The 22,747-nt window shown below is 42.0% G+C and overlaps 1 protein-coding gene across 1 annotated transcript in view; it reads left to right on the top strand.

Annotated features, from left to right (window-relative positions):
* The window catches only part of RTTN (rotatin), a 3,641,098-nt gene that overhangs the window by 1,867,845 nt on the left and 1,750,506 nt on the right, over positions 1–22,747 (top strand). The window contains exon 33 of the mRNA XM_044067142.1: positions 20,803–20,913. Within this exon, the coding sequence (XP_043923077.1) occupies positions 20,803–20,913 (111 nt within the window). The remainder of the gene's footprint in view (positions 1–20,802; positions 20,914–22,747) is intronic.

Below are 22,747 nucleotides of genomic sequence, written 5' to 3'. Positions count from 1 at the left end.
AACCCAGAAGGTAATTTAACATGCCTTATATTTAATAGTACATTACTCAGCTATGCCTAGATATCAGAAAGTATGCCACCTACCATACATTGCATCATAATAATGATTAGCTTTTAATAAGATGAATAATTTAACCTTTCAAACTCTGAGTGAAAATAAGTGGCTTTAATTTCATATATATAGCTAAAAGAATCATACTCAAACATTTTAAAAAGGGAACTAGTAACCATTTGAAGTGAGGAAAGAAAGAAATATATGATTTAACTTGTAAAAAGTAATATGCAGCACCTGTTCATAAGTATTTAAGCACTTGTTTAAATTAATAAAAATTCATAACCATGAAATACATAGATTTTCATTTGTCCTTCATTTTTTTTTTTTTACTGTTTTTGTCTGATCAGCCAACCATCTCGTGTTGCATTTCTCTTCAGAGAAGTTGATAGATTCCAGTCCATTTCTTCTGTTTTTTTCTAGGATTTTATTTTTCTTTATAATGTCCATTGCATCTTCCAAGGTGTTAAAATCTTCTTATCTTCTGGAAGGTTAATCTTTATTCTTAATGGAAACAAGATTTGTGCTTTAATATTGTCTTTCCTTAAGCTTTTAACAAGTGGCACACATGCTTTTCTCTTGGACATTACTAATGTAGAATATTCGTTGTCAAATCTTACAGTATTTCCTTTAATTTTAACTGGATAATTAGCCCATGCAACTTTCAAGACTAAATCCTTATTTTGACTTGAGAAAAATCTTATGATCACTGACCTTGCTGAAAGGTGTTTTTTTAAGGATGAGTTGGAAAGTGATATATATGCCCTTTTTGATGCCAAAGAAAAAGCTTTGAAGCAGGTTCAGAGTTATACTGTCTCCCTCTTCTCTTTCAGGAATCCCATAAATCCTGATGTTATTCCTTCTAGGTCTGTTCTATAAGTCTTCTGTTTTATCTTAGAATAAATTTTGTTTCAGAAGAAATTCTGTGTGTTCTCATTTTCAAGTAATCTTCCATCAAAATCAAACATTGCCTCTTCTGTACTCAAGATTTGTGATGATTATTGTTTGAGATATTTACATTCCTCTTTCAAATTGTCATTTTTTGCTTTCCTAATCTATCCATCTTTACAGTTAACTCAGTGATGTTGCTTAGTATAGCCTGTATGTCTTTTTTCACAGTACTGTCCTGTACACTGGGCTTAGAGTGGCTTATTCTGAGACAGTTAGTTTTTTTCTAGTTTTCTTGACTGGAAAAAGCCATTAAAAGAATTTCAGACTTTTTATTTTTGTAGTAAATCTTTCAGCAGATGTTCAACTATAAGTCCATCAAGGTTTGAAATGTTCTATTTGAGATTTTTTTTTTGTTTGGAGCTAAAACGTGTGCTAACTGTCCACCATCTTGGCAATGCCCCAATGCTTCTTTTTTTCCCTTCCAAACATCTTTATTAAATGTTCACATATGACAAAGACAACCTTACATTTATATAAATGAAAAACATAAAAAATGATACAGCTTTAGTTGCAAACAGTTTACATCACAGACACCACTGAAACAATTGTAGATGCAAACATTATACATCACTTATAAACCATCCAGCCATTGTCAGTTGAGCTTTATATGGCTTTATATGGTTTAAATCCTGCCTCTTAAACTTTGTTCCTGCTGTGCATATATATTGTTCCAACAATTACTATTTTTTCCTATGTAGTTTGCCCCTTCCCTTTTCTAAACTTCCCAATTCCAGTTGTTTTATCTTTGTTATTATATTCACTGCTTCTAGTAAAGTTGGTCTAGACTTTGATTTCCATTTTCTAGTGATTGCTTTTTTGGCAGCCATCGTAATTAGATTCAGCAAGGTTTTACTATGTCTAGGCAATTCCGATTCTGTAGCATAACTCAAAAAAATTATCTCCCCAGTCAGTCCAGTTTCCTCACCCAGCATTTCTGACAGAGCGATCTGCAGGAAATCCCTAAAGTCTGCCAGCTCACTACACTCTCAAAAAGTATCTTCCCAGCTATCTCTTTCTTTGGCAGTCACACCTCCAACGTTTACCTGAGGAAAAATTCTTTGGAATAAACTTGGAGTATAAAAATACTTATGTAAACACTTCCAGGCAAAGATCCTAAAACTTCTAGACTGTTACATATTTGGGAGATATACATATATCCCTCCATTGTCTCTTTATGAATTGCTTATCCAGTCTGTCTTCCCAATCTTTTCTGAGCTCCTCTGATTGATTGTTATATCATGCAGTATTTTATATGCTTTACTAATTATTCCTTTTTTATGGCAACTTCTGTTTTAGATTCTATTAAAAACGATACCATTGCTGGTCTTTCATTTAGGAGCCCCCAGTTTCTTTCTCGTTGCCTATACTCTGATATCAATCATTGATAGGGAAGGTAATCTCTAACCTGCAGTCCAAATAAATTCTTGGCCTCTTCCCATTCTGTTACCTTTCCCCTTTGTAGTTATTTGCTCCCAATACCTTGGTTCCTTTGCCAGTTTTCTCCAATAAAATCCAGCCCTGTCTTGCCTATTATCTGTATTCCTGACCACACTCATCCCTTTCTGCAAAATCTCTTTTCTCCATTCTCTTGCTGGTTTGGTTCTTAGAATACTCCTTGCTATTTTAATACCCTGATCCTTCTTGTCTTAATTGCTTTATAGTTTTTTCTCTCTTCATTGCTTCCATGGTGGCATTTTATTTCTTCCTATCTTTCCCTTAATAATCTATATTTTAGGTAAGACTTTTATCTGTTTATTTAGCTTCAGTGTAAATATATCCTATTTCTGTTGTATCACAAGAATTTCTGTTAATTGTCCTAATTACTGTGTTCATCTCTTTTAACAAACTTATAACATTTTGGTTTTGTTTACTTTCTGTAATCTATTCATTTAATCAATATAAATGAATCTGTCACTATTTAATCAAGCAGCTCTTCCCTTAGATAATTTTCTGCATGATTGAGAGAACCTTCTTTGCTCAATTTCCTATGGGGTATTCTAGAGAAAGTTCCACAACATCTTCCTGTGACATAGCTTCTTTAGATACACCCTGCTTCATCTGTTGCTCCTTCGTATAGGAACTCATTGGCCCATCATGCTTCAACTTTGCCTTCTTCAGAGTTGGCCATATTTGGTAATTCCCTTTCTGTGCAATTTCAACTGAACATTTTTACCAGTCTCCTACAGAAGGCTTCAGGTCATCACCATGCCTTCCTCTCCCCTCTCACTCTTTAATCTGGGGACTCATTGTTCCATCACACTATAATAATACTTGTGCTGGATTTTCTACACTAAATTATTCACTTCACAATTAATCTATAATTTCAGTTTCCATTTGTTTTACTTCTCCATTACTAATCTGCTCTTCTACTTTCCTCTTTATTTTCTTATTTTTTTTCTATTGTGAAATTTTCAAATATCTTTGGAGCTGCTTTTCTGTATTGATTAATTTTGCTTTTTCTTTTCCATTTATCTGCTGAAGATGATAAGCATACAAGGTGTGTACACCCCTGTCTGACAGTTGGGAGGGACACACTGCCTGGTAGTGGATCGTGAAATTGGCAAAGGAAGGCACTTTTCACAAGTGAAAGGAAACCATCTGAGGAAAGGAAGTCATACAATTGGGATTATGTTGCTACTGTGTAAAGAAGTGCAAGTGTAAAAATTGACATTATTTCATTAACAAAATCTGAGCATATCTTCTTGATGCTTCTCTTTGCTAATGCAGGGGTATATACCAAGAGAGATTATATTTGGTTATGGTCTAAGTCTGGCAACCGCACTGTCAGTATGGCTTCAGATAACAAGACACCAAAATTTAGTTTGGGATGGTATTTTTTTTTTTAATACAAGAAACATTAAATTATCATGTGTGACACAGGCAATCTTACATTTACATAAATGAAAATAAATCATAGCAGCACAATCTCAGTTGCAAACATTATGCCTTACAAACTATGCCAACGCAACTGTAGCTGCAAACATTATACATCACTTTTAATATATCCAGTCTTTGTCAGTCAACCATTGCATAGCTTATTCAGATCCTGCCTTCTTTTAAACATTGTTCCTCTTCTGCATGTAGTGGTTCCATGTTTTCCATTTTTTCCTGTGTAATTTACTCCTACCCTTTTCTAAAGATCCCAATTCCAGTTGTTCTGTCTCTTGTCACTATCTTTGTTACTTCTAGTAAAGTTGGTTTAGACTTTGATTTCCATTTTCTAGTAATTGCTTTTTTTGGCAGCCATCATAGTTAGACTCAGCAAGGCCTTACTATGTCTAGGCAATTCCAACTCTCTATCTTAGCCCAAAAAATCATTTCCCTAGTCACTCCAATTTGCTCACCCAACATCTCTGACAGAGCATTCTGCAAGGAATCTTTAAAGTCAGCCAACTCATTACACTCCCAGAAAATATATTCCCAGTTACCTCTCTTCTTCATTCCATCTCCAACATTTGCTGTCTACCTGAGGAAATATTCTTTGGAGCCTGCTTGGGGTATAAAAATATCTATGTAAACACGTCCAGGCAAAGATCCTAAATGTTCTAGATTTTTTGCATATTTGGAAGATATACATATATTCCCCATTATTTCTTTGTAAATTCCTTATCCAGTCTTTCTTCCTAACCTCTTCTGATTGATTCTTATGGTTATCATGCAATATTTATATTCTCTACTAGTTATTCCTTTCTTAATGGCCACTTCTATTCTAGATGCTACTAAGAACTCTACCAGTTCATAGGTAGGTACTAGGCTATTGGCCATAGGGCCTATATAAGCCTAGCCAAATGTACCCTGGCTTTCGCCACCCAAGAAAATTATTTTCCTGTGCCACTGTCGAGCAGAGCCACAGAAGTGATCCCCGGGGTGAATTTCCTATCTCCCATCAATCATCAAGATTTTTCTTGAAGAATGCTAATGAGGAGCTTTGTTTGATATAGATAGGTAGTTTGTTCCAGAGTATGGGAAGTCTCTGGGAAAGGAATCTATCCCTCCAGCATGTTCTGTTTATTGTGGTGACAAGGTTTAGGGCCCTAGAGCGTGTAGCTCTTAGGGATTGAGATGTCTTTAAGTGGAGCATGTCTTAAAGCTCTGGGTTTGACATAGCTTTGTGTGTTAGGCAGAGATCGCCTCTGAGTAGTCGATATGCAACGGAGTAAAGCTGCAGTTTTTTGAGACGGTCGGCATAGGGCATCTCATTGTGGCCGGTAATCCTCTTTGTGAGGTATTTCTGTGGCCTTTCCAGTTGTTCTAGATGTCTTGTGAGGTACATACCAAAAGGGGCATTGTACTCTATAATGGGTCTAATGAGTGACGAGTAGAGGGGAACAATGACCTCTTTTTTCCTAGATGAGAAACCTTTTGTGATGAGGTGTGCCACATAGAAGGATTTCCTGACTACTGTGGCAATGTGATTATCAAAAGAGAGGCTACTGTCCACCTGTGTCCCAAGGTCTCTTATCACACTTTCGGTGTTATGTAGACTACCACCTATGTGGTAGCTCATGGGTACTGAGTTTTTACCAAAAGGGATGACAATGCACTTTTTGGCATTGAGCTTGAGGCCATGGCTTTGACAACAGACATCTGTCTCAGCGAGGCCTTTTTGTAGGATGTCCACATCTTTTGGAGTTTTGATTATGGCTCCTAGTTTGGAGTCATCTGTGAACTTCATTAGCCAAAGACCTTCTGTGTTGGTCTGTACTTCAGAGAAGTAGATACCAAACAGGAGAGGACCCAGGACTGAACCCTGTGGTACTCCACTTGTCACTGGTCTGAAGTTGGATTTGGAGTCTGCTACTTTCACAGTGTGGGTTCTGTCAGTGAGCCAGTTGGCAACCCATCTTGTGACATAGGGATTTATACCTAGTTAAGTGAGTTTATCTATAATTCCAGAGTGGGGGATGGTGTTGAAAGCCTTGGCGAGGTCTAGATAGGCTGTGTGAACCACTTTACCCTCATCTACAGCTTTGGTGACTTCTTCAAAGAAGTCTATCAGGTTTAGGAGACATGATCTGCCTTTTACAAACCCGAACTGGGTGGGTCCTGAGTTTGGAGATTACCAATGTCATTGTTTATAAGTTCCATGATGATACGCTCCATAGCCTTGCAGACCAGGCTCGTTAGGCTAAGGGCGGTAGTTTCCGGGGTCTGTGGTGGCTCCCCCTTTGTAGAGTGGGATAACTGTTGATGTGCGCCGTTCAGTGGGCACATAGCCTGAGGTGAGGCTATGATTGAACATGGTACTTAGGTGGGGTGCCAGTTCGTTCTGTAGTTCATGTAGAACACAGCCTGGGATGTCGTCAGGTCCCATGGATGCTGTGTTCTTGGCTTTGGATAGCGTGTTTTTTTACCTGTGCAGCCGTGATTACAGGAACTTTGCATTCTTCTGGTATAGAGATTGGCTCTTTAGGGGATGACAGAGGGGTAAAGTTAGCACTGAACCTATCTGCCAGGATGTTGGCAATATCAGTTGGTTCTGTATATTTAGTGCCATTGTGCTGTAACTCAGAGCAGATCTGAGTGTTGCCATTGAGATTCTTGACATAGCTATGGAATGTTTTGTGGTTGTCTTTAGAGTCAGTGGCGATTTTGTTTTCATAACTAGCTTTGGAGGATTTTATGAGGGATATCAGCTTCTTACTGAGGCTGACCAGGGAGTTTCTCCAATCATGGGATTTTACTCTTTTTTGCAACAGTTTCTTTCTTCTGTTGTAGAGTTTGTTTATGGCAGGGGACCACCAGATTGGCTTCCTTTTTTTGGAGGATAGCATCTTGGTTCTGTTAGGGATTGCACGATCCATGCACTCGTGTAAGTGCTTATAAAGTGCATTTGTGTAGGATTCAGCAGTCATACCTCTATTATCCGTCAACATGGGTGTCGTGAAGTTTGCCACTTCTGTCTTAAGAAGCATGAAGTTGGCTTTGGAGAAATTTTTTACTGTGGTTTCCCTAATGGGGGGTGGGGGAGGGATGTGGATGTCTAGGGTGATTAGCTTGTGGTCAGATCTGACCAACGAGGAATTGACCTCTGGTGTGGAGCACCGCTTGCCCATGTTGGTAATAACCAGGTCTAGGATATTGCTGCCCCTGGTGGAGGTGTGGATAAGTTGATCCATGGCATTGGAATTTATGAATTCCAGAAAACGTTGAGCACAAGAGTTGGTACATGAGTAGTTTTCCCAGTTAATGGTAGGGTAGTTGAAATCGCTCATTATTAGGGTGTTAGGTTGTGCTCTAATATTTTCCAGTGTATTAAGAAATGAGGAGTGGGAATCCTTGGGGCATGGTGGGGGATCTGTAGCAAGCTACAATTTGGATTGCGGTCTTGCCCAGAGTTAGTTGCACTTGGATAATTTCAGATGCATTATGCTGAGCAACTAGCCTGGAGGTGTGGATATCCTTAATGAATATGGACACGCCTCCGCCTTTAGTGTTTCGGTCCAGGTTAGGTGGCCGAAAGGTGTAGTATGAATTATAGCCTGGTAATGCAGGGGTATTCTCTGGAGCCTTGAACCAGGTCTCTGTCACTGCACAGATGTCGATGTTCTCCATTTTAAGGAGTGCCTCGAGAGAGTGCATTTTGAGGTTTAGACTTCTAGCATTGAGTAGCAATACCCTCAGATTCTTCTTGCCTGTACCTGTTAGGGTGGTGAATTTGTCATTTGAACCTTGCCTAAAAAAGGCACTATAGGGGTGGCTAGAGCCTTAGCCAGTATCCGGAATCCCAGGGACGACAGGTGCAGGCCATTTCTGGCAAAGCATCATGGCTTGTTGATCATGTCATCCCAGGCAGACAGATACTGGATCCCCTTAGAATGACACCACAAGCTTAGCCAATTGTTGAAGTCAATCATTTTGTCCTTGTACTGTGGTATCATTCTGGGTGATGGCAGGATGCTACTCAGGGCTAGGGTCATACCTGCCTGGGCTACAAGTTTGGACAGCTCCTTCATGTCCCTTTTCATGTAGTCCAAGGAGGTACATCTCAGGTCATTCACACCAACATGGACAATGACAGAGTCATATTTGTACTTGTTCTGGAGTGACCTGAGTGCATGCATTATGTGGCGGATCCTGGCACCCGACAGGCAGCTGACAGTAACTTTCTCCTTGTTTAGCCTGGTGAGTGGAACATCAGTGTGCCTGACTATAGAGTCACCTATGAATAGAGTGTTGGGTACGTTGTTATGCCTTATGGGCTGTGGTTGAGTGGCACACTGAGTTTGTGGGCTATGTGTCATTTGGGTTGTGTTGGGGGGGTGGAGGTTGCTTGTGTTTCTGCTTTGGAGGTCCCTGTTGCTTGGGCAGGTTTTTACTGAGAGCCTCCGCGAATGTAGGTGTGTGTTTTGTGTTTCCATGTGTGTGTTTTGGTGGTGTAGGTTTTGAGGGACTATGTGCTGAGTGTGGTGTGGTGCGAGTGTTTACCTTCCCCTCTTCACTGTCTAGTCCAGTCTTGGGTGAAGAGAGCTTTGCTTCCAGTTTAATATATAAGTACATCTCTCACAGGTTGTAGTGTTGGGTGGTAGGAGGAGAGGGTTGTCTGTGTACATGAGACAATTACTGCATTGCCCCAAGATGCCCAGATTCATCAGGTAGACAGGAGAAAACACTGGGAGCTGACCCTTAGACATGCCTGAATAGGTGCGTATTTGTTAAGTACTAGAAACTGTTTTCCTCTAGACAGTGAGGAAAGTTGAGTGCTGTAGTAATTTGTAGCTTATTTACTGCTTACAATAAGTTCTGAACAAGTGCTGAAACAAAAAACTGGCTAGTTCTAAGAAACAAAATTAAGCTAGAAGGCTTCCCTCCAACACAGAAAGGCTTGGGGGCCTAGAAGGCTACAAATAGTCCTGGACACAGCAAATCTATATCCAGGCTAGACTATGCACAGGAAAGGCAGGAAACAAGCTTAGAAAATTTTTTTTTTCTTTTTTTTTTTGTTAGTGGAAAGAGAGAAAGGAGTAGCAGAAACTAAGCTGATTGGCCTTCTCATATGTTCTCCCTGCACTGGGTAGAATGAGGTAATGACACTAGACTGGGAGGAGGGTCCCAGATCAAATTTACACTAGGGGCGGGCAACTGCAAAGCCACCAACTATAAAAACACCATACCAACAGGGAGGGATGGTGGGAAACAAACTGCAGAAATGTTTCTCACAGCAGAAAAGCAGCAGTGAGCCTTTAAATTAAAGTTTTAAACAGCTCTAGAAAAAGAGTTTTAACTGCAACAAGTTATCAGAAACAAACAACCCAACAGATGCTTAATAAAAGTGGACAATTTCCAGTTAATACCTCACACACAGTGAAACTAGCTAGAAAAATATACAGTACACAAAGTGCTATAATTAACAAAGAAATAAAGAACAAAATACGCAAAAAGCAGGATACGTAATGTTATATATTATAGTTCCGAGTTTGCTCAGTGTCCTTCCTTCGATTAGCTCAGTGTGAAATGGCAGAAACACTCACAACTTAACTTCTTAGGTAACAGAAAGTTGAAACCTGAGACAACTTTTAAGAAAAAAGCTCAAAAGAACCAATGAGGTGCTTAGTCTAAGCTGTAGTCCAGGTGACCTCAGTCAGCCAATGACCTTAAACAATTCTCTCTCACTGAAATGCCTGATGGCTTTGGCTAAACCAAGATTTCCCTGAATATGTGCTCAGACACACCGCCTCCACAAACACTAGGCCCAAATACAAGCCTGAATATGGAAATGCTACAAATATCCCCACTACTTAGAAACAAACTGCAGAAATGTTTCTCACAGCAGAAAAGCAGCAGTGAGCCTTTAAACGAAAGTTTTAAAAAGCTAAAGGAGCCTCTAGAGAAAGCTTTTAACTGCAAACAAGTTATCAGAATCAAACAACCCAACAGATGCTTAATAAAAGTGGACAATTTCCAGTTAATATCTCACACACAGTGAAACTAGCTAGAAAAATAACAGTACACAAAGTGCTATAATTAACAAAGAAATAAAGAACAAAATAAGCAAAAAACAAGATACTTAATGTTATATATTATAGTTCCGAGTTTGCTCAGTGTCCTTCCTTCGATTAGCTCAGTGTGAAATGATGTTCTTCGATTAGCTCAATGTGAAGTGATGGTCTTTTGTTAAGAACCCCCCCCCCATTTCTTTCTCTTTGCCTGTACTTTGATAGCAGTCCTTGATATGAAAGGCAATTTTTCACCTGCAGTCCAAGTAAGTTCTTAGCATCTTCCCATTCTATTACCTTTCCCTGTCTAGTTATTTGCTCCAAATACCTTGGTTTCTTTGCCAGTTTTCTCCAATATACTCCTGCCCCCTCTTGCCTATTGTCTGTATCCCTAATTGCAGTCACCTCTATTGGCAGAATCTCCTTTCTCCATTCCAGTATTGGCTTAGTTCTTAGAACACCTTCTGCTGTTTTTTTAATATGATATTCTGTATAGATTATTGTTCTCCTTATAGGTTTGCATCTAAAGTCTCAGTCTCTCCCTTTTACTTGAACTTTCCCCCCTGTTTATTCATCACCTCTTTCCAGTTTGAGTTATAGTTTTCTGCTTGTGTTATGTATAGGAGCCTTAACTGTTTTGCTCTTTAATACCCCTTCAAAGCGGATAATCCCAATCCGCCCTTTTCTGTTGGAATAATAAGCTTATCCCACTTGACTCTTGCCGTCTGCCCCTCTCAGATAAAATCCTTCAACTCTTTATTAATTACTAGACGCAAATTCTCTTCTGGTTGATAAAAATATGTCTATAAGTCTAAAGGGACAAAAACATTTTAGGTGCTATCTTACTATCAATATCCATATAACAGAGCATCCATTTTCTCCATTTTGTATTATCTTTTGTTTGGTCTCTTCCCACATATCCTAAGCTACCACATCGATATTATTTTTAATCCATATTCCTAAGTATTTCATTTTATCATGTCCCCATAAGTATGGATATTGCTGAACCAATTCATATGTGGATCCATAATTTATCACTATTGCTTTTGTTTTGGCTTCATTAATTTTGTATCCCTAAATGATTTGAAATTGTCTCAGTATGTTCCACAGCACTGTAATGTCCCTTTCTGGTTTTGTCAGGTATAAAATAATGTCATCTGCAAATAGAGTCATCTTTTCTTGACTACCATGACAGTTATATCCTTGAATTTCTGAGTCCCTTGTTTTCTTTGCTAATGGTTCTAAATATAATGGAAACAACAAAGAGGAAGAGAGGACACGCCTGCCTAGATCCTCTGCTCAAAGATTATCAGAGAAGACCCCACCCACTTTAATTTTCACCTCAGATCCCTCATATATCCTCTTGATCAACCATATAATTTTTTCAGGGAATGCAAATGCTTCCATTGCTCTGCTCATAAAGTCCGAACTCACTCTGTCAAATGCTTTCTCTGCATCAAGACCTACCAACAATGGTATTTTCTTACATTCTTCTTCCCCCTAGATCATCACTGTTCTGTTAATGTTCTCAAATATTTGCCTCCCCTCCACAAAACCACATTGTTGTATATCTTTCAATTTTGGCATCACATTTGCCATTCTTTTTGTCATTATAGAGATAAACACTTTATAATCATGATTTAGTATGGAGATGGGCCTGTATGAACCTGGATCTGATGGATCTTTACCCACTTTAGGTATTACAGCCACTACTGCTTTCTTCCAAGATGTTGGTACTTCTCATCCTCTTAAAATATTGTTAAACAAAACCTTCCAGATCTTTATCAGTTTTTTCCCTCCTAGCTTCCAATACCATTTATTCTTGGGGAGTTTCCGGTAGATTGGTTATACATCACCATTTTTATCTTATCTCACTGTTAGTAATTGAGCTTCCTGTACCTCAAGCCTTGGCATATTTTATTCTTCCATTAACATTTCCATCTGTACATTTTCTTGATTTCCATATTTCTCTGTTTTATACAGACTTCCATAGAATTTTCAGAGCATTTCCAGTTCTTCTACAGGATCGCTTGTTGTCTTCCTTGTTATAAGCTCCCTACGCTTGGTGACAGCCCTTTCCATTTTCTGTTGCCTAAGTCGTCGTGCTAAAAGTTTTTGTGCTCTAGGGTTATTATCAAAAACAGTTGCTTAACAACAATCTTTTTAAACTCATGCATGTTATCGAGGTAATCCCTTATTTTCTGTTTAGCATTCTGCAGTTGCTCCTCTTCTTGATCTGTGAGATTCCCCCTATTTTGCAGTACTTTAATACTTGTCACCACTGCTAAGTAGATGTTCTTCGTGTTTCAGTGTTGCAGTCATCACACTTGGGTTATCTGCCTGCATGTAGCCCTCAGTTGGCCCGAATACCAGAGACTTAGTATTTCTGCATCGGTTGCTGTCACTCCAAGACTGACGTCAGGTCGTCAGGGGTATAAAAACAGGCATCTGACACCATTACATCAGTCTTTCTTGCCAAGGATCCCGAAGCAGAAGCAATTCACACGAGTGCCGGTCGGCGGCTACCTGGGTTTTCGTTTCCAAATTGAATCATCCTGAAGTCTTCAAAAGCTAAGTACCCAGTTGGGGATCCTTTTTTCTTGTTCTAACAGATGTCAGAAAAAGTTAACAATTGTCTCACCTGTGGAAAGCAAATACCACACCGAGATTTCCATTCTTACTTCATCGCCTGTTTAGGCCCAGACCACAACGTACCTCACTGTTGGTCTTGTGCTTTGTTCAACACCTGAACTATTCATCGTCAGGCCCTTATTGTCGCTAAATATTTTTGCTCTCAGTCTCCGTTTTCCAAAATGGCTTTGGTAAACCATCCGAATACTGATCTTCCGAAAAAAACGTAAGGATAAAGGCAGAGACAGATTGCATAGGTCCAAAACTGCCGAAGATGCTTCCGTTAAACTAGCCGCCAGTTCGCCGGTACTCAGTGAGGCACTTTTGCAGCCCCTGATGCCCGCTTCGATGGATTCACAGGTCTCTACCGAGACCCATATTGAGTCCGGTATGCCGCAAGACTCTTCTTTGACTACGGAACCTGCGGATGTCTTTACCTTGGATGGGTCCGGAGCCACTGTGCAGGCACCGGCTTCCAAGGACATTCTTTGCATTACCAATATTCAACATAAACCAATGACTTCTTTCGTGTCTTCAGTTTTGTCTAAAGCTACCGAGTTTCTAGGGCCAAGAGTACGAGCTACGCCTAAAAAACCGACAACCCAAACTCAAGCACCTGCTTCCTTGCCACAATCTCAAATGCTTAAAGACCTGATCATGCTGATTAGGGGAAGCCAGCCTTCCCCTACTAAGAGAAAAAGAGACCTGTCACCAGCAGCTTTAACTGACCAGGAGTCCGACGACTCTGAGGTTTCTGTATATGAAGACATGCCTTTATCTGCTTATGAGGATTCAGATGCAGAGAAATCCATTCCCTCTGCTTCCCCTCCAGATGATTTTTCTTTTGGTGAAACCCTACATATTTTAAGAGAGCATTTCCACTGGGAATGCCAGGATTATCCTCCGTCCATAAAGAGACTCAGAGAATTTTTAGATTTGCCACAACATGGACCTTTAGCTATCGCTCCTGTTCTGGACGTTGTGGCTGATGTCTTTATGGAATAAAGTCTAACTCTTGATACTTTACCCTCTGATCTAAGGAAACCAGACAGGTACTACAGAGTCCCTGACTCTCACAAATTTCTTTTCAAAAATCCTACTGCTGACCCAGAGGTTATTTCCCAAGGGCCTAAAGGAATAAAAGCCACTACAGCTAAGAATCCCACCCCTTCAGACAGCGATTCTTGAGCTTTAGACAGATGGGGTAAAAAAGTATACACCTCTGCAACTCTCACCATTAGGGCATTGAATTGCCAGTTTCACATGTTGAAATACCAGCAACATATTATGGAACATATTAAGCAAAAATCATCTACCTTTACAGACTGTGCAGAAAATAAAGAATTACATTAGCTTATGCATTCTGCAAGCCAAGTCAGCAAGCATACCCTGTGGGTTTGACGCCCTAGACGTATCTTGCAGGGTAGCAGTCACAGGTTCTGTACTTAGAAGGCATGCCTGGCTTAAGGAGTAGACTTTGCCAGACCATGTCAAATCAAAATTACTAGACGCTCCTTTGAATAAGGACAATCTGTTTGGCACCAAAGCAGAAGAGGTTTTAAACAATATGGAAGAAAAGGCTAATTCTATGCAGGCAGTCAAAGATTTTTTGCAAGTGCAGCCTCCAAGATTCAGTAGGCATTGCCCCTTAAAACATTGGTATTTTCCAGCCCCCTCAAGGCCATCTCAAACTAGACCCAGGGGAAACGGACCCCCCCCCAGATTATAGTCTCAGGGTATGCAGAGATCTAAGCAATGGAATACCTCCACTTCTAAAGCAGGGAGTGCTAAGCCACCCCCTTACGGAAAGAATTCACAACGACTTCTCACCTCTGCCCCAATTGCTCCTGCCTCTAGGAGGAAAACTTGCTGACCATGCAAAAAACTGGACCTCCATAATCAACGATCGATGGGTTCTCAACATAGTATCCCAGGGGTACAAATTTTATTTCCACATGCTGCCTACCCCAAAAGGGTTCAAAGACCTTCCTCCAAACCAGTGGGCAGAGGCACAAAACAAGTTCAGTCCCTGCCCTCCATAAGGGCAATTCAGCTTGTTCCTGGAGAACAGATAGGCCAAGCTTTTTATTCCAGACTTTTCCTGCTACCCAGAAAAGAGGGCAACTGGAGCCCACTCATAGATCTATCCATGCTAAACACCTTCCTGGTGGTACCAAAATTCAGAATGCTCACCCTACAGCAGCTTCTCCTTATGCTGTCCAAAGATGCCTGGTTAGCCACCCTAGACCTAAAGGAGGCCTATCTGCACATCCCAATCAGGGACTCCTGCAGGAAATATCTACATTTCATGGCAGGATCTATGCATTATCAGTTCTCTGCACTTCACTTTGGCTTATCCACTCCTCCCAGAGTTTTCACGAAATGCCTGGCTACAGCCATTGCCTATTGCAGACAGACAATTATTCACATTTACCCTTACTTGGAAGATTTCCTGATTCAGGCAGACAGTCAGGAAAAGCTGCTGCAGCACCTGCCATTTGTAAAGGACCTTCTAACCTCCCTGGGGTACACTATCAATGAAAAGAAATCCAAACTAGTCCCCAGTCAAAAAATTGGATTCCTGGGAGCAAGCTTGGACACAGCATCCCAGATGGCATTCCTTACTCCAGAAAAACAAGCCTATCTGACAGGCTGCTTCACTCAAATGGCCACCAGAACCCAGCTGTCCATAAGGAAAATCATGCAGGCTCTAGGGTTCATGGTCTCCTGCATTCTATTAATTCCATATGCCAGACTGCATATGAGGAAACTTCAATGGTACTTAAAAAGTCTTTGGTGCCAACATTCCCAGGACCTGGAAACTGTCATACCTATAATACCTTGTCTAAGGAAATAGTTTCTTTGGTGGGCAGCAGTGTGCAACCACAACAAGGGACTTCCCTTTACACAACCCCACACTGCCCAGACCCTAACAACAGACACATCAGACTATGCCTGGGGTGCACATTTGGAAGACAGGTGCATTCAGGGCCACTGGAGCCCAAACCAAATTCATCTGCATTTCAACCAAAAAGAGATGCTAGCTGTTCAGCACGCTCTGACAGCTTTCAGATTCCTACTCTCACCAGGACCCCTACTGATCAAAACAGACAACACCACAGTGAGGTACATCAACAAGCAGGGGGAACCCACTCTTACCCACTCTGCAGGCTAGCCATGACCCTGTGGAACACAGCCTCAGCCATGCATATTCACCTGCAAGCTGAATTCCTGCCAGGCAACCAAAACTCTCTGGCAGACAACTTAAGCAGAAATCTCCTAGACCCACACAAGTGGCAATTAAATCACAACACCTTCAGCCTTGTGACCCAGAAATGGGGTACCCCGAAGGTGGACCTATTTGCTTCCCCTTACAACCGCTAGCTCAGCATATTCTGCACCAGGGTACCTCACAGCAAGGCCTGGGAAGTGGATGCCCTATCCTTCCACTGGGCAAACCTCTCTAGCTCTGCATTGCCCCCTCTGCCTCTTCTTACAAGAGTATTACTCAAGATAAGGCAGGAAAGACCAAAGACATTCCTGATTGTCCCAGACTGGCCATGCCAACACTGGTACCCGCTACTGCGCAGTCTGTCACCAGTGCCCCCAAGGCACCTACCCCAGATCCCAACCCTCCTAACTCAGCAAGAGGGACAGATCTTGCATTCGCAATTGCAGACCCAGAACCTTGCAGCCTGGCTTATTCCTTGAATTCTCCTCCAGTGGCCAGCCTAAGTAAGCAGGTACTGGATGTCATACCTGAAGCCAGACGACCCAGTACAAGGAAATCCAATGTTGATAAGTGGAAAAGGTATTGTTCCTGGATTCACACTAAAGGAGCGGATACAGCACAGCCCTCCTTACCTCTCATCCTGGATTACCTAGCAGATCTACTACACAGAGGCCTGTCCTTCTCTTCCACTAAAATCCATGCCTCTGCCATCTCTGCTTATTACAGCACTGAGCCACCTCTGTTCTCTCACCCTCTCATCAATCAGTTCCTGAGAGGGGCTAACAATTTAAGGCCACCAAGAAGAGCCCCCACCCCTGCTTGGGACCATAATCTTGTGTTGGAAAAGCTCACGCTAGCCCCCTTTGAGCCTGCAGCGTCAGCAGAGTTAATATTCCTCTCTTGGAAAACAGCCTTGCTTCTGGCCATCACTTCAGCTAGAAGAGTGTCTGAGCTACAAGCATTTATGGCTGTGGAACGCTTCATTATTTTTCATGCTGACATCGTCTCCCTCAGCACTAGCCCAACTTTTATGCCTAAAGTGGTGTCCAGTGTGGCTCTCAACCAATTTATCCATTTGCCTACCTTTTTCCCTAATACTCAAAATAAGGGAGAAAGAATTCTGCACTCTTTAGATGTGCACAGACAGCTCAGATTCTACCTTGATAGGACTAAGCCCTTTAGGAAATCTGACCAGTTACTAGTCAGCTTTGCACCAGGGGCAGAGGGAAAGGCCATATCAAAACAAACTATCTCCAAATGGATAGCACACTGTATCCATTTCTGTTACAAACACCATGGGAAACCACCCCCTCAGGGGGTCAGAACACATTCCACTAGGGCAAATTCAACCTCTACAGCCTTTCTCAGAGGAAGCTGCTACTTGGAGTTCTGTTCATATCTTCACCAATCATTACTACCTGCCTATCTTTTCCGAATTCAGGCCCCAACTCTTCTTGACTGCCTCCACCCATTCTTCAGCTTTGGGAATCAACTCAAGTGTGATGACTGCAACAGTGAAACATGAAGAACATAGTACAGTTGTGTACACTTACCATAAATGTAGATGTTTGAGTGTATTCACTGTTGCAGTCCTGGTTTCCCACCCTAAAGCCCCCTTGTCTCTCTCTCTCTTCCTCACTCCTTACAGGGATATTGGTATTTACTTTTTACTGGTGGTGTATTTCCACCATAACTTAGCTCCCTGTTTGGGGGCTTCTGACATTTGGGGCAAGAAAAACTGATGTAATGGTGTCGGCTGCCTGTTTTTATACCCCTGATGACCTGACATCAGTTCTGAAGCGACAGCAACCGACGCATAAATACTAAGCCTCTGGTATTCGGACCTACTGAGGGCTACCCCTGGCAGGATAACCCAAGTGTGATAACTGCAACAGTGAATGCATTCGAACATCTATATTTATCGTAAGTGTACACAACTGTACTTTCTACCTCCTCTGCAGAATAGTTGTGGTAGCCTGGGATCTTGCAACACAACACAATCTGTTCCTCAAGGCTAAATACATTTAGTCACAGCATTATAATTATTGCAGACATGCTGAGCAGAACCAAGACAGACCATCATGAATGTAAGATATACAAGAATCCTTTCTATCTCTAGGGCGATCCTCAGGTATATATATATTTTTTGTATCCTGCTACAACAGGCAGTTAAAGAATTCTGTTCCAGGAACGTTTGTTTACAGACCTGGAAGACAAATGTCTTTTCATTCCTGTGAACAGGAATGTGCCTATATTCTTATACACCCTTTCCTCTAATAACCAGGGTTTTTCTAAACATTCTAAAAGACTTTGCAGTGATAGTTGTGATGACTCCCTTTTGACCCAGGTGACTGGGATTCTACCTTCTTTTGAACTTGCCCAAGGGCAATTACCCCAAGTTTGCTCACAGAATGGACATACTCACGTAGGGCAGGGGCTGTTTGATACATCACAGTATTTTACTTTTTCAAGTCACTGCCTGGATGATAGAACAGTAATACATTTTATCCTCCTTTTTCTGAGGACTTGCAGCAGGTATGAAAGGAGGCTATGCTACTAGAAAATCAGATATAGGTAAATGGAAAAGTTTTCTGGTTGGTGCCAAACCAAAAACTAGGATCTTTTTGAGGCTCGGACTCCTTGGTTCTGCAGTATGTGTGAGAGGTTCTATCCTGTGGCTTCTTACTGTTTTTTCAGGATTTATCTCTAGACCATCAATGCTTGATTGCCATTGGATCCCTGCCCCCAGTACCTCAAGGGAAACTGTTTTTGAAAGGGATTTTACACATCCATTCACCTAGAAGATAGAGGGCTCCCTGTTGGTTTTCCTACTTGTATACTGAGAAGATCTTGTACTGTTTACTGCTGAACCTGCTTATGAAGCTGACTGAAGTTCTTTACTTGGAAAACAGTGTTACTCATTGCTCTGACTTCTGTATGAATGGTGTCACTCGTCTTGGTTTGCTGTGGAAGATGAACTGGCGGGTAGTTCTTTTATATGCTTTATTACACAGAGATGCATCAGGATGGATAGTAGCAATACAAAATAGAAATTAATTGACAGACTACACAGACATGCATGCTTACATCTCAACAGCTACCTACAAAATGGCAGTCAGGCTTGCATGTGCTCAGTATTTATGCACATGTGCAAGCCTATGGAAATCTTCTTAAAGGTATAGATACATATTGATCTACAAATGGAATCTGAGTTACTACTATTGGTGATTCATCACTATTTCAGGTTTCACAAAGATGGGGTAGTTTTGAGAAAAAAAAAAAATCTTTTATGCCTAAGGTTGTTCGGGAGTTTACTTTGAGCCGTGCTATTCCTCTCCGTTTTCTTTCCAGAATAAGGGGAAAAGACCCTTACATACTCTGGATTCCCTTAAGCAACTCATTTACTATACTAGCAAGATATGAACCTTCAGGGTTGCTGATCATCTGTTTAGAAGATCTATGAAATTAATAAAAAGGACAATTAATGCAAAGACAGACAACTCGTAAATGGTTGTCCCATGTTTTTGCTTTTTCTTATTCTCACCATAATAAAAAAATCCAAGCAAAGTCAGGGCCCACTCTACCAGGGCTTTGGTTACTTTTGGCATTTTGCTTATCTGGGAATACTTTAACCAAGGACTACAAATTTATTTCTAGGTCCGGAGCAGGTTTTGCTAGGATTGTTTTCCAGGAGCTCCTAGATTGTCGGTGGTCTTCCTCCTCCTTTTCCCATATTGCTTGTTGTCACATATAACTTAACCTTTTGCAGAATGACCTAATGATGAACATAGTACAGTTGTATAAGTAAACTTACCATAGCAGAATGTGGCTGAATAGCTAATGTTGCATTAGCCACACTCTTCCTTAAGCCCCCTTCTTTGGGATTTTCCCTTTAGTCAGGGTGTGGATGTATGTGCTTTCTTTTTTTCGTAGCACATATATGGCTGTCGGGGCTGTAGCCTCCGTGTTCCTAAGCAAGAAAGCTCTGAAGTTTTGGTAACCTAGCCACTGATTTTATCCTGCTGCCCTTTTGCAGTGCATCGCAGTGGGTACAATGAGTGGAAGGTGCATAAAGCTTTGGAAACTAGCCAACTAGTCCAGTCCTGCAGGATATGTCCCATAAACCTTCGGTTACTGCAGCAGTGATCTATTCAAACCTCTTCTGTTATGGTAAGTTTACTTACACAGATGTAATTTCATTGACTCAAGAATGGCCCATATCATGTAGGGATAAACATACCAACATGTAAAAATGTAAGCGTTATGTACGATTTTATAAAAAGCCGGTACAGATTGTAGAAATTTGTCTGGATGCAAACATCTGAGCTTGGAAAGCTCAAGAAAAAGGACATCACAGTAGTCTGGCCACTGTCAGACCAAAGTATAAGTCATAATACAAAACTTCTCTAATGGACTTAGTTGGAAGCAGCTGGGGAGAGAGTGGGAAGAGGTGAGAGTGCAGATTAGGGCAGAGGGGTTTTAATTTAAGAGATTGGGAAGGGAATTTTATGCTTAAGGAGTAGAAAGGGAATCCTAGGTTTAGGCAGTGGGAGGAGAGTTTTAGAGCTGGGGGCAATTGCAAAATTTAGCTTTAGGGAGGAGGGTCTGAGTTTTAGGGTAAGGAAACAAGGACTTGGTTTAGGAACTAGGTAGAGATTGGAATGAACGTCTGCTGCAGGGAGATGGCTTCTGGCTCTTAGTCTGCTGCTTACTTGTTTCCTCACCAGGGTTCTAGAAATTTCATTGCAAAACTTCCTTAGAAGTTGGTAAGTCCTCTATTGAAGCAACATCTGAAATTTCTTATAAAGAGATTTGGAGGTACGCAGGGGGTGCAAACAGGTGGTCGGGAGAACAGCATCAGGTGGGGGAGTGTTGTAAAGAAAATTATTTGGGAGCTTTTAGGAGTGTATGTTTTTTGTATGCATTTAGCTGCATTTTAGAAGGACCATTGACTGATGTAGTGCTAATCTTATCTTCTTACTTTGTATTTTTTTCTTACAGGACTGGGTATCCCTCTGGTCCTTACCATACGATCATAATATAGAGGAGCAGGCAACATCTCGCATGGGTCTGGCATGGCTGGTTCCACTTTGGGTTGACAGAGACCCTGAGGTTAGTTTATTTATTTATTTAGTATGTATTTGGTGTTTTTATTTGTATGAAACAGCAATGTTTGATAACTGAAGATGTTAAGTTGTCAATCTCGCCTTCATTCTTGCTTGATGGGTTCTGAGCCGATCCTCGGCTCCGACTCGGCACTTGCTAAGCTCGAGAGTCACTTTTACCAGCTCGAGGCAGCCCCATATCCCATGATGCAAGGCGGTAAGTACCCAGATCTCGTTTGCCGCTTCGCTGATGAGGTCCTCCTTTTGCCAGCTCCTGGTAAGTGTTTATATTTAAACTTGTAGTTGCCCCAATCATACAAAAAAAAACACTTTTCTATAGAATCCTTTTTTTTTTTAGTTAATTGTGAACCCTTTTCTGACTAACTTTATATTTCCTTCCCCTTCCTTTTAGTCAGGCCTTTATTCCCTCCCATCCCCCCCCTGTCAGGGTGTGTGTGTGAGAGGTTAATTACTGTTTATTCCTTAACCTTTAATTGTCTGATTGGGACTGTGTGTGTACTGTTTGTGTTACAACCATGTACAAAGAACAAAGGGTCTCAGGCTTCAAGAAGTGTGACTCGTGCTGTCAAAAGATGTCTCTGACAGACGGTCACACTTCTTGCTTATACTGCCTGGGACCTCTCCACCTGCAGGACTCCTGTGCACTTTGTCACTCCTATAGCCAGAGAGTCCTGCAGGAGAGGAGAAATAAGCTGATATTAAGGGGTCTCCTTAAACCGGAGGGCTCTCCGGCCAAATCGGCTCCGAGCAAGACTTCTAAGTCTACCAAGGCCCAGGCTTCTGTTCCTAAGCCTGCGGCCTCGGCTCCGACTCCTTTGGGGTCGATATCGGCTCCGGCTGGAGCCGATCCTAACTTGCCAAAATCCTCGGCACCGATGGCTATCGGTGCCGATACTGTTATGGTCACTTTGGTGTCGGCTCCGACTGGCTCCGACCACCATGTGGCTCAGGCTTCGGTGTTGGCGCCGACCGCTCCGACACCATTACTTCCATGCCTGTATCGGCTCCGGCTGGAGCCGATTCATCGAAACCTTCATTTGGAGCCGAAAAGTTATCGGCTCCGTCTGGATCTGTGGGTTCTTCGGCTCCGATGGTTCCTTCGAGGAAGAGGTCCAGGTCCCCCTCCTTGGAACCGATACTGTCGGCTCCGGCCTCACCTCTTCTTTCGGAACGGAGCCATCGGAGCCGATCATCTAGGTCGTCCAGGTTATCAGACCATGATTTAGAGAGGGTGGTAGGTAGATTATTAAAATCACAGGCACTGGCCCAGATGCTGCATAGTCCGTCTCAACAGACGAATATTAGTCCACACCCTCTTCAAGTTCCTCCTTCGACTCTGCCTCAGAGTTTGGAGCTGGAGTCTACGGGAATAGTTACGGCTATGGCTGAAGGACAGATCCTCCCCCCTTCTGCACCTTCAGCATCTACTCTTATCTTCTCCTCGAGACCTTCCTTGGAGGGATTCGGTGGCCAGGCTTCCCTGGTCTCCTCCGAGGGGGTGAGTGGCATCGGACCCTTGTCCGACCCCGCTCTTCCCCTTGGAGCCTCGGCCTTGGTGAGCTCGGCTCCGACATCTGCCTCGGAGCCTTCCCTTTCGGTGGGCCCGGGAGTCCCTGTTTCTTCAGAACGGGTTCTCTCGGATCTCCACGGGAGGGGTGCCTTTGAGGTGATGAAGAGTGTGCTGTCCACTGGGCTCAGTCAGCAGTCTATTCCCTTAGCTCCTCCCTCTACGGTGCCTGTCGATATCTCTTCCCACTCTCTTGCTCCCGGACCGAGAGATCCACCGCCTCAGGTTTCCCCACTGGGCAGAACCCCCCTCT

The sequence above is a fragment of the Protopterus annectens genome, chromosome 3.part1 (assembly GCF_019279795.1).
Source record: "Protopterus annectens isolate FY-2018-M chromosome 3.part1, PAN1.0, whole genome shotgun sequence".
NCBI lineage: Eukaryota > Metazoa > Chordata > Ceratodontiformes > Protopteridae > Protopterus > Protopterus annectens.
This window is presented reverse-complemented; position numbering and strand designations above follow the sequence as displayed.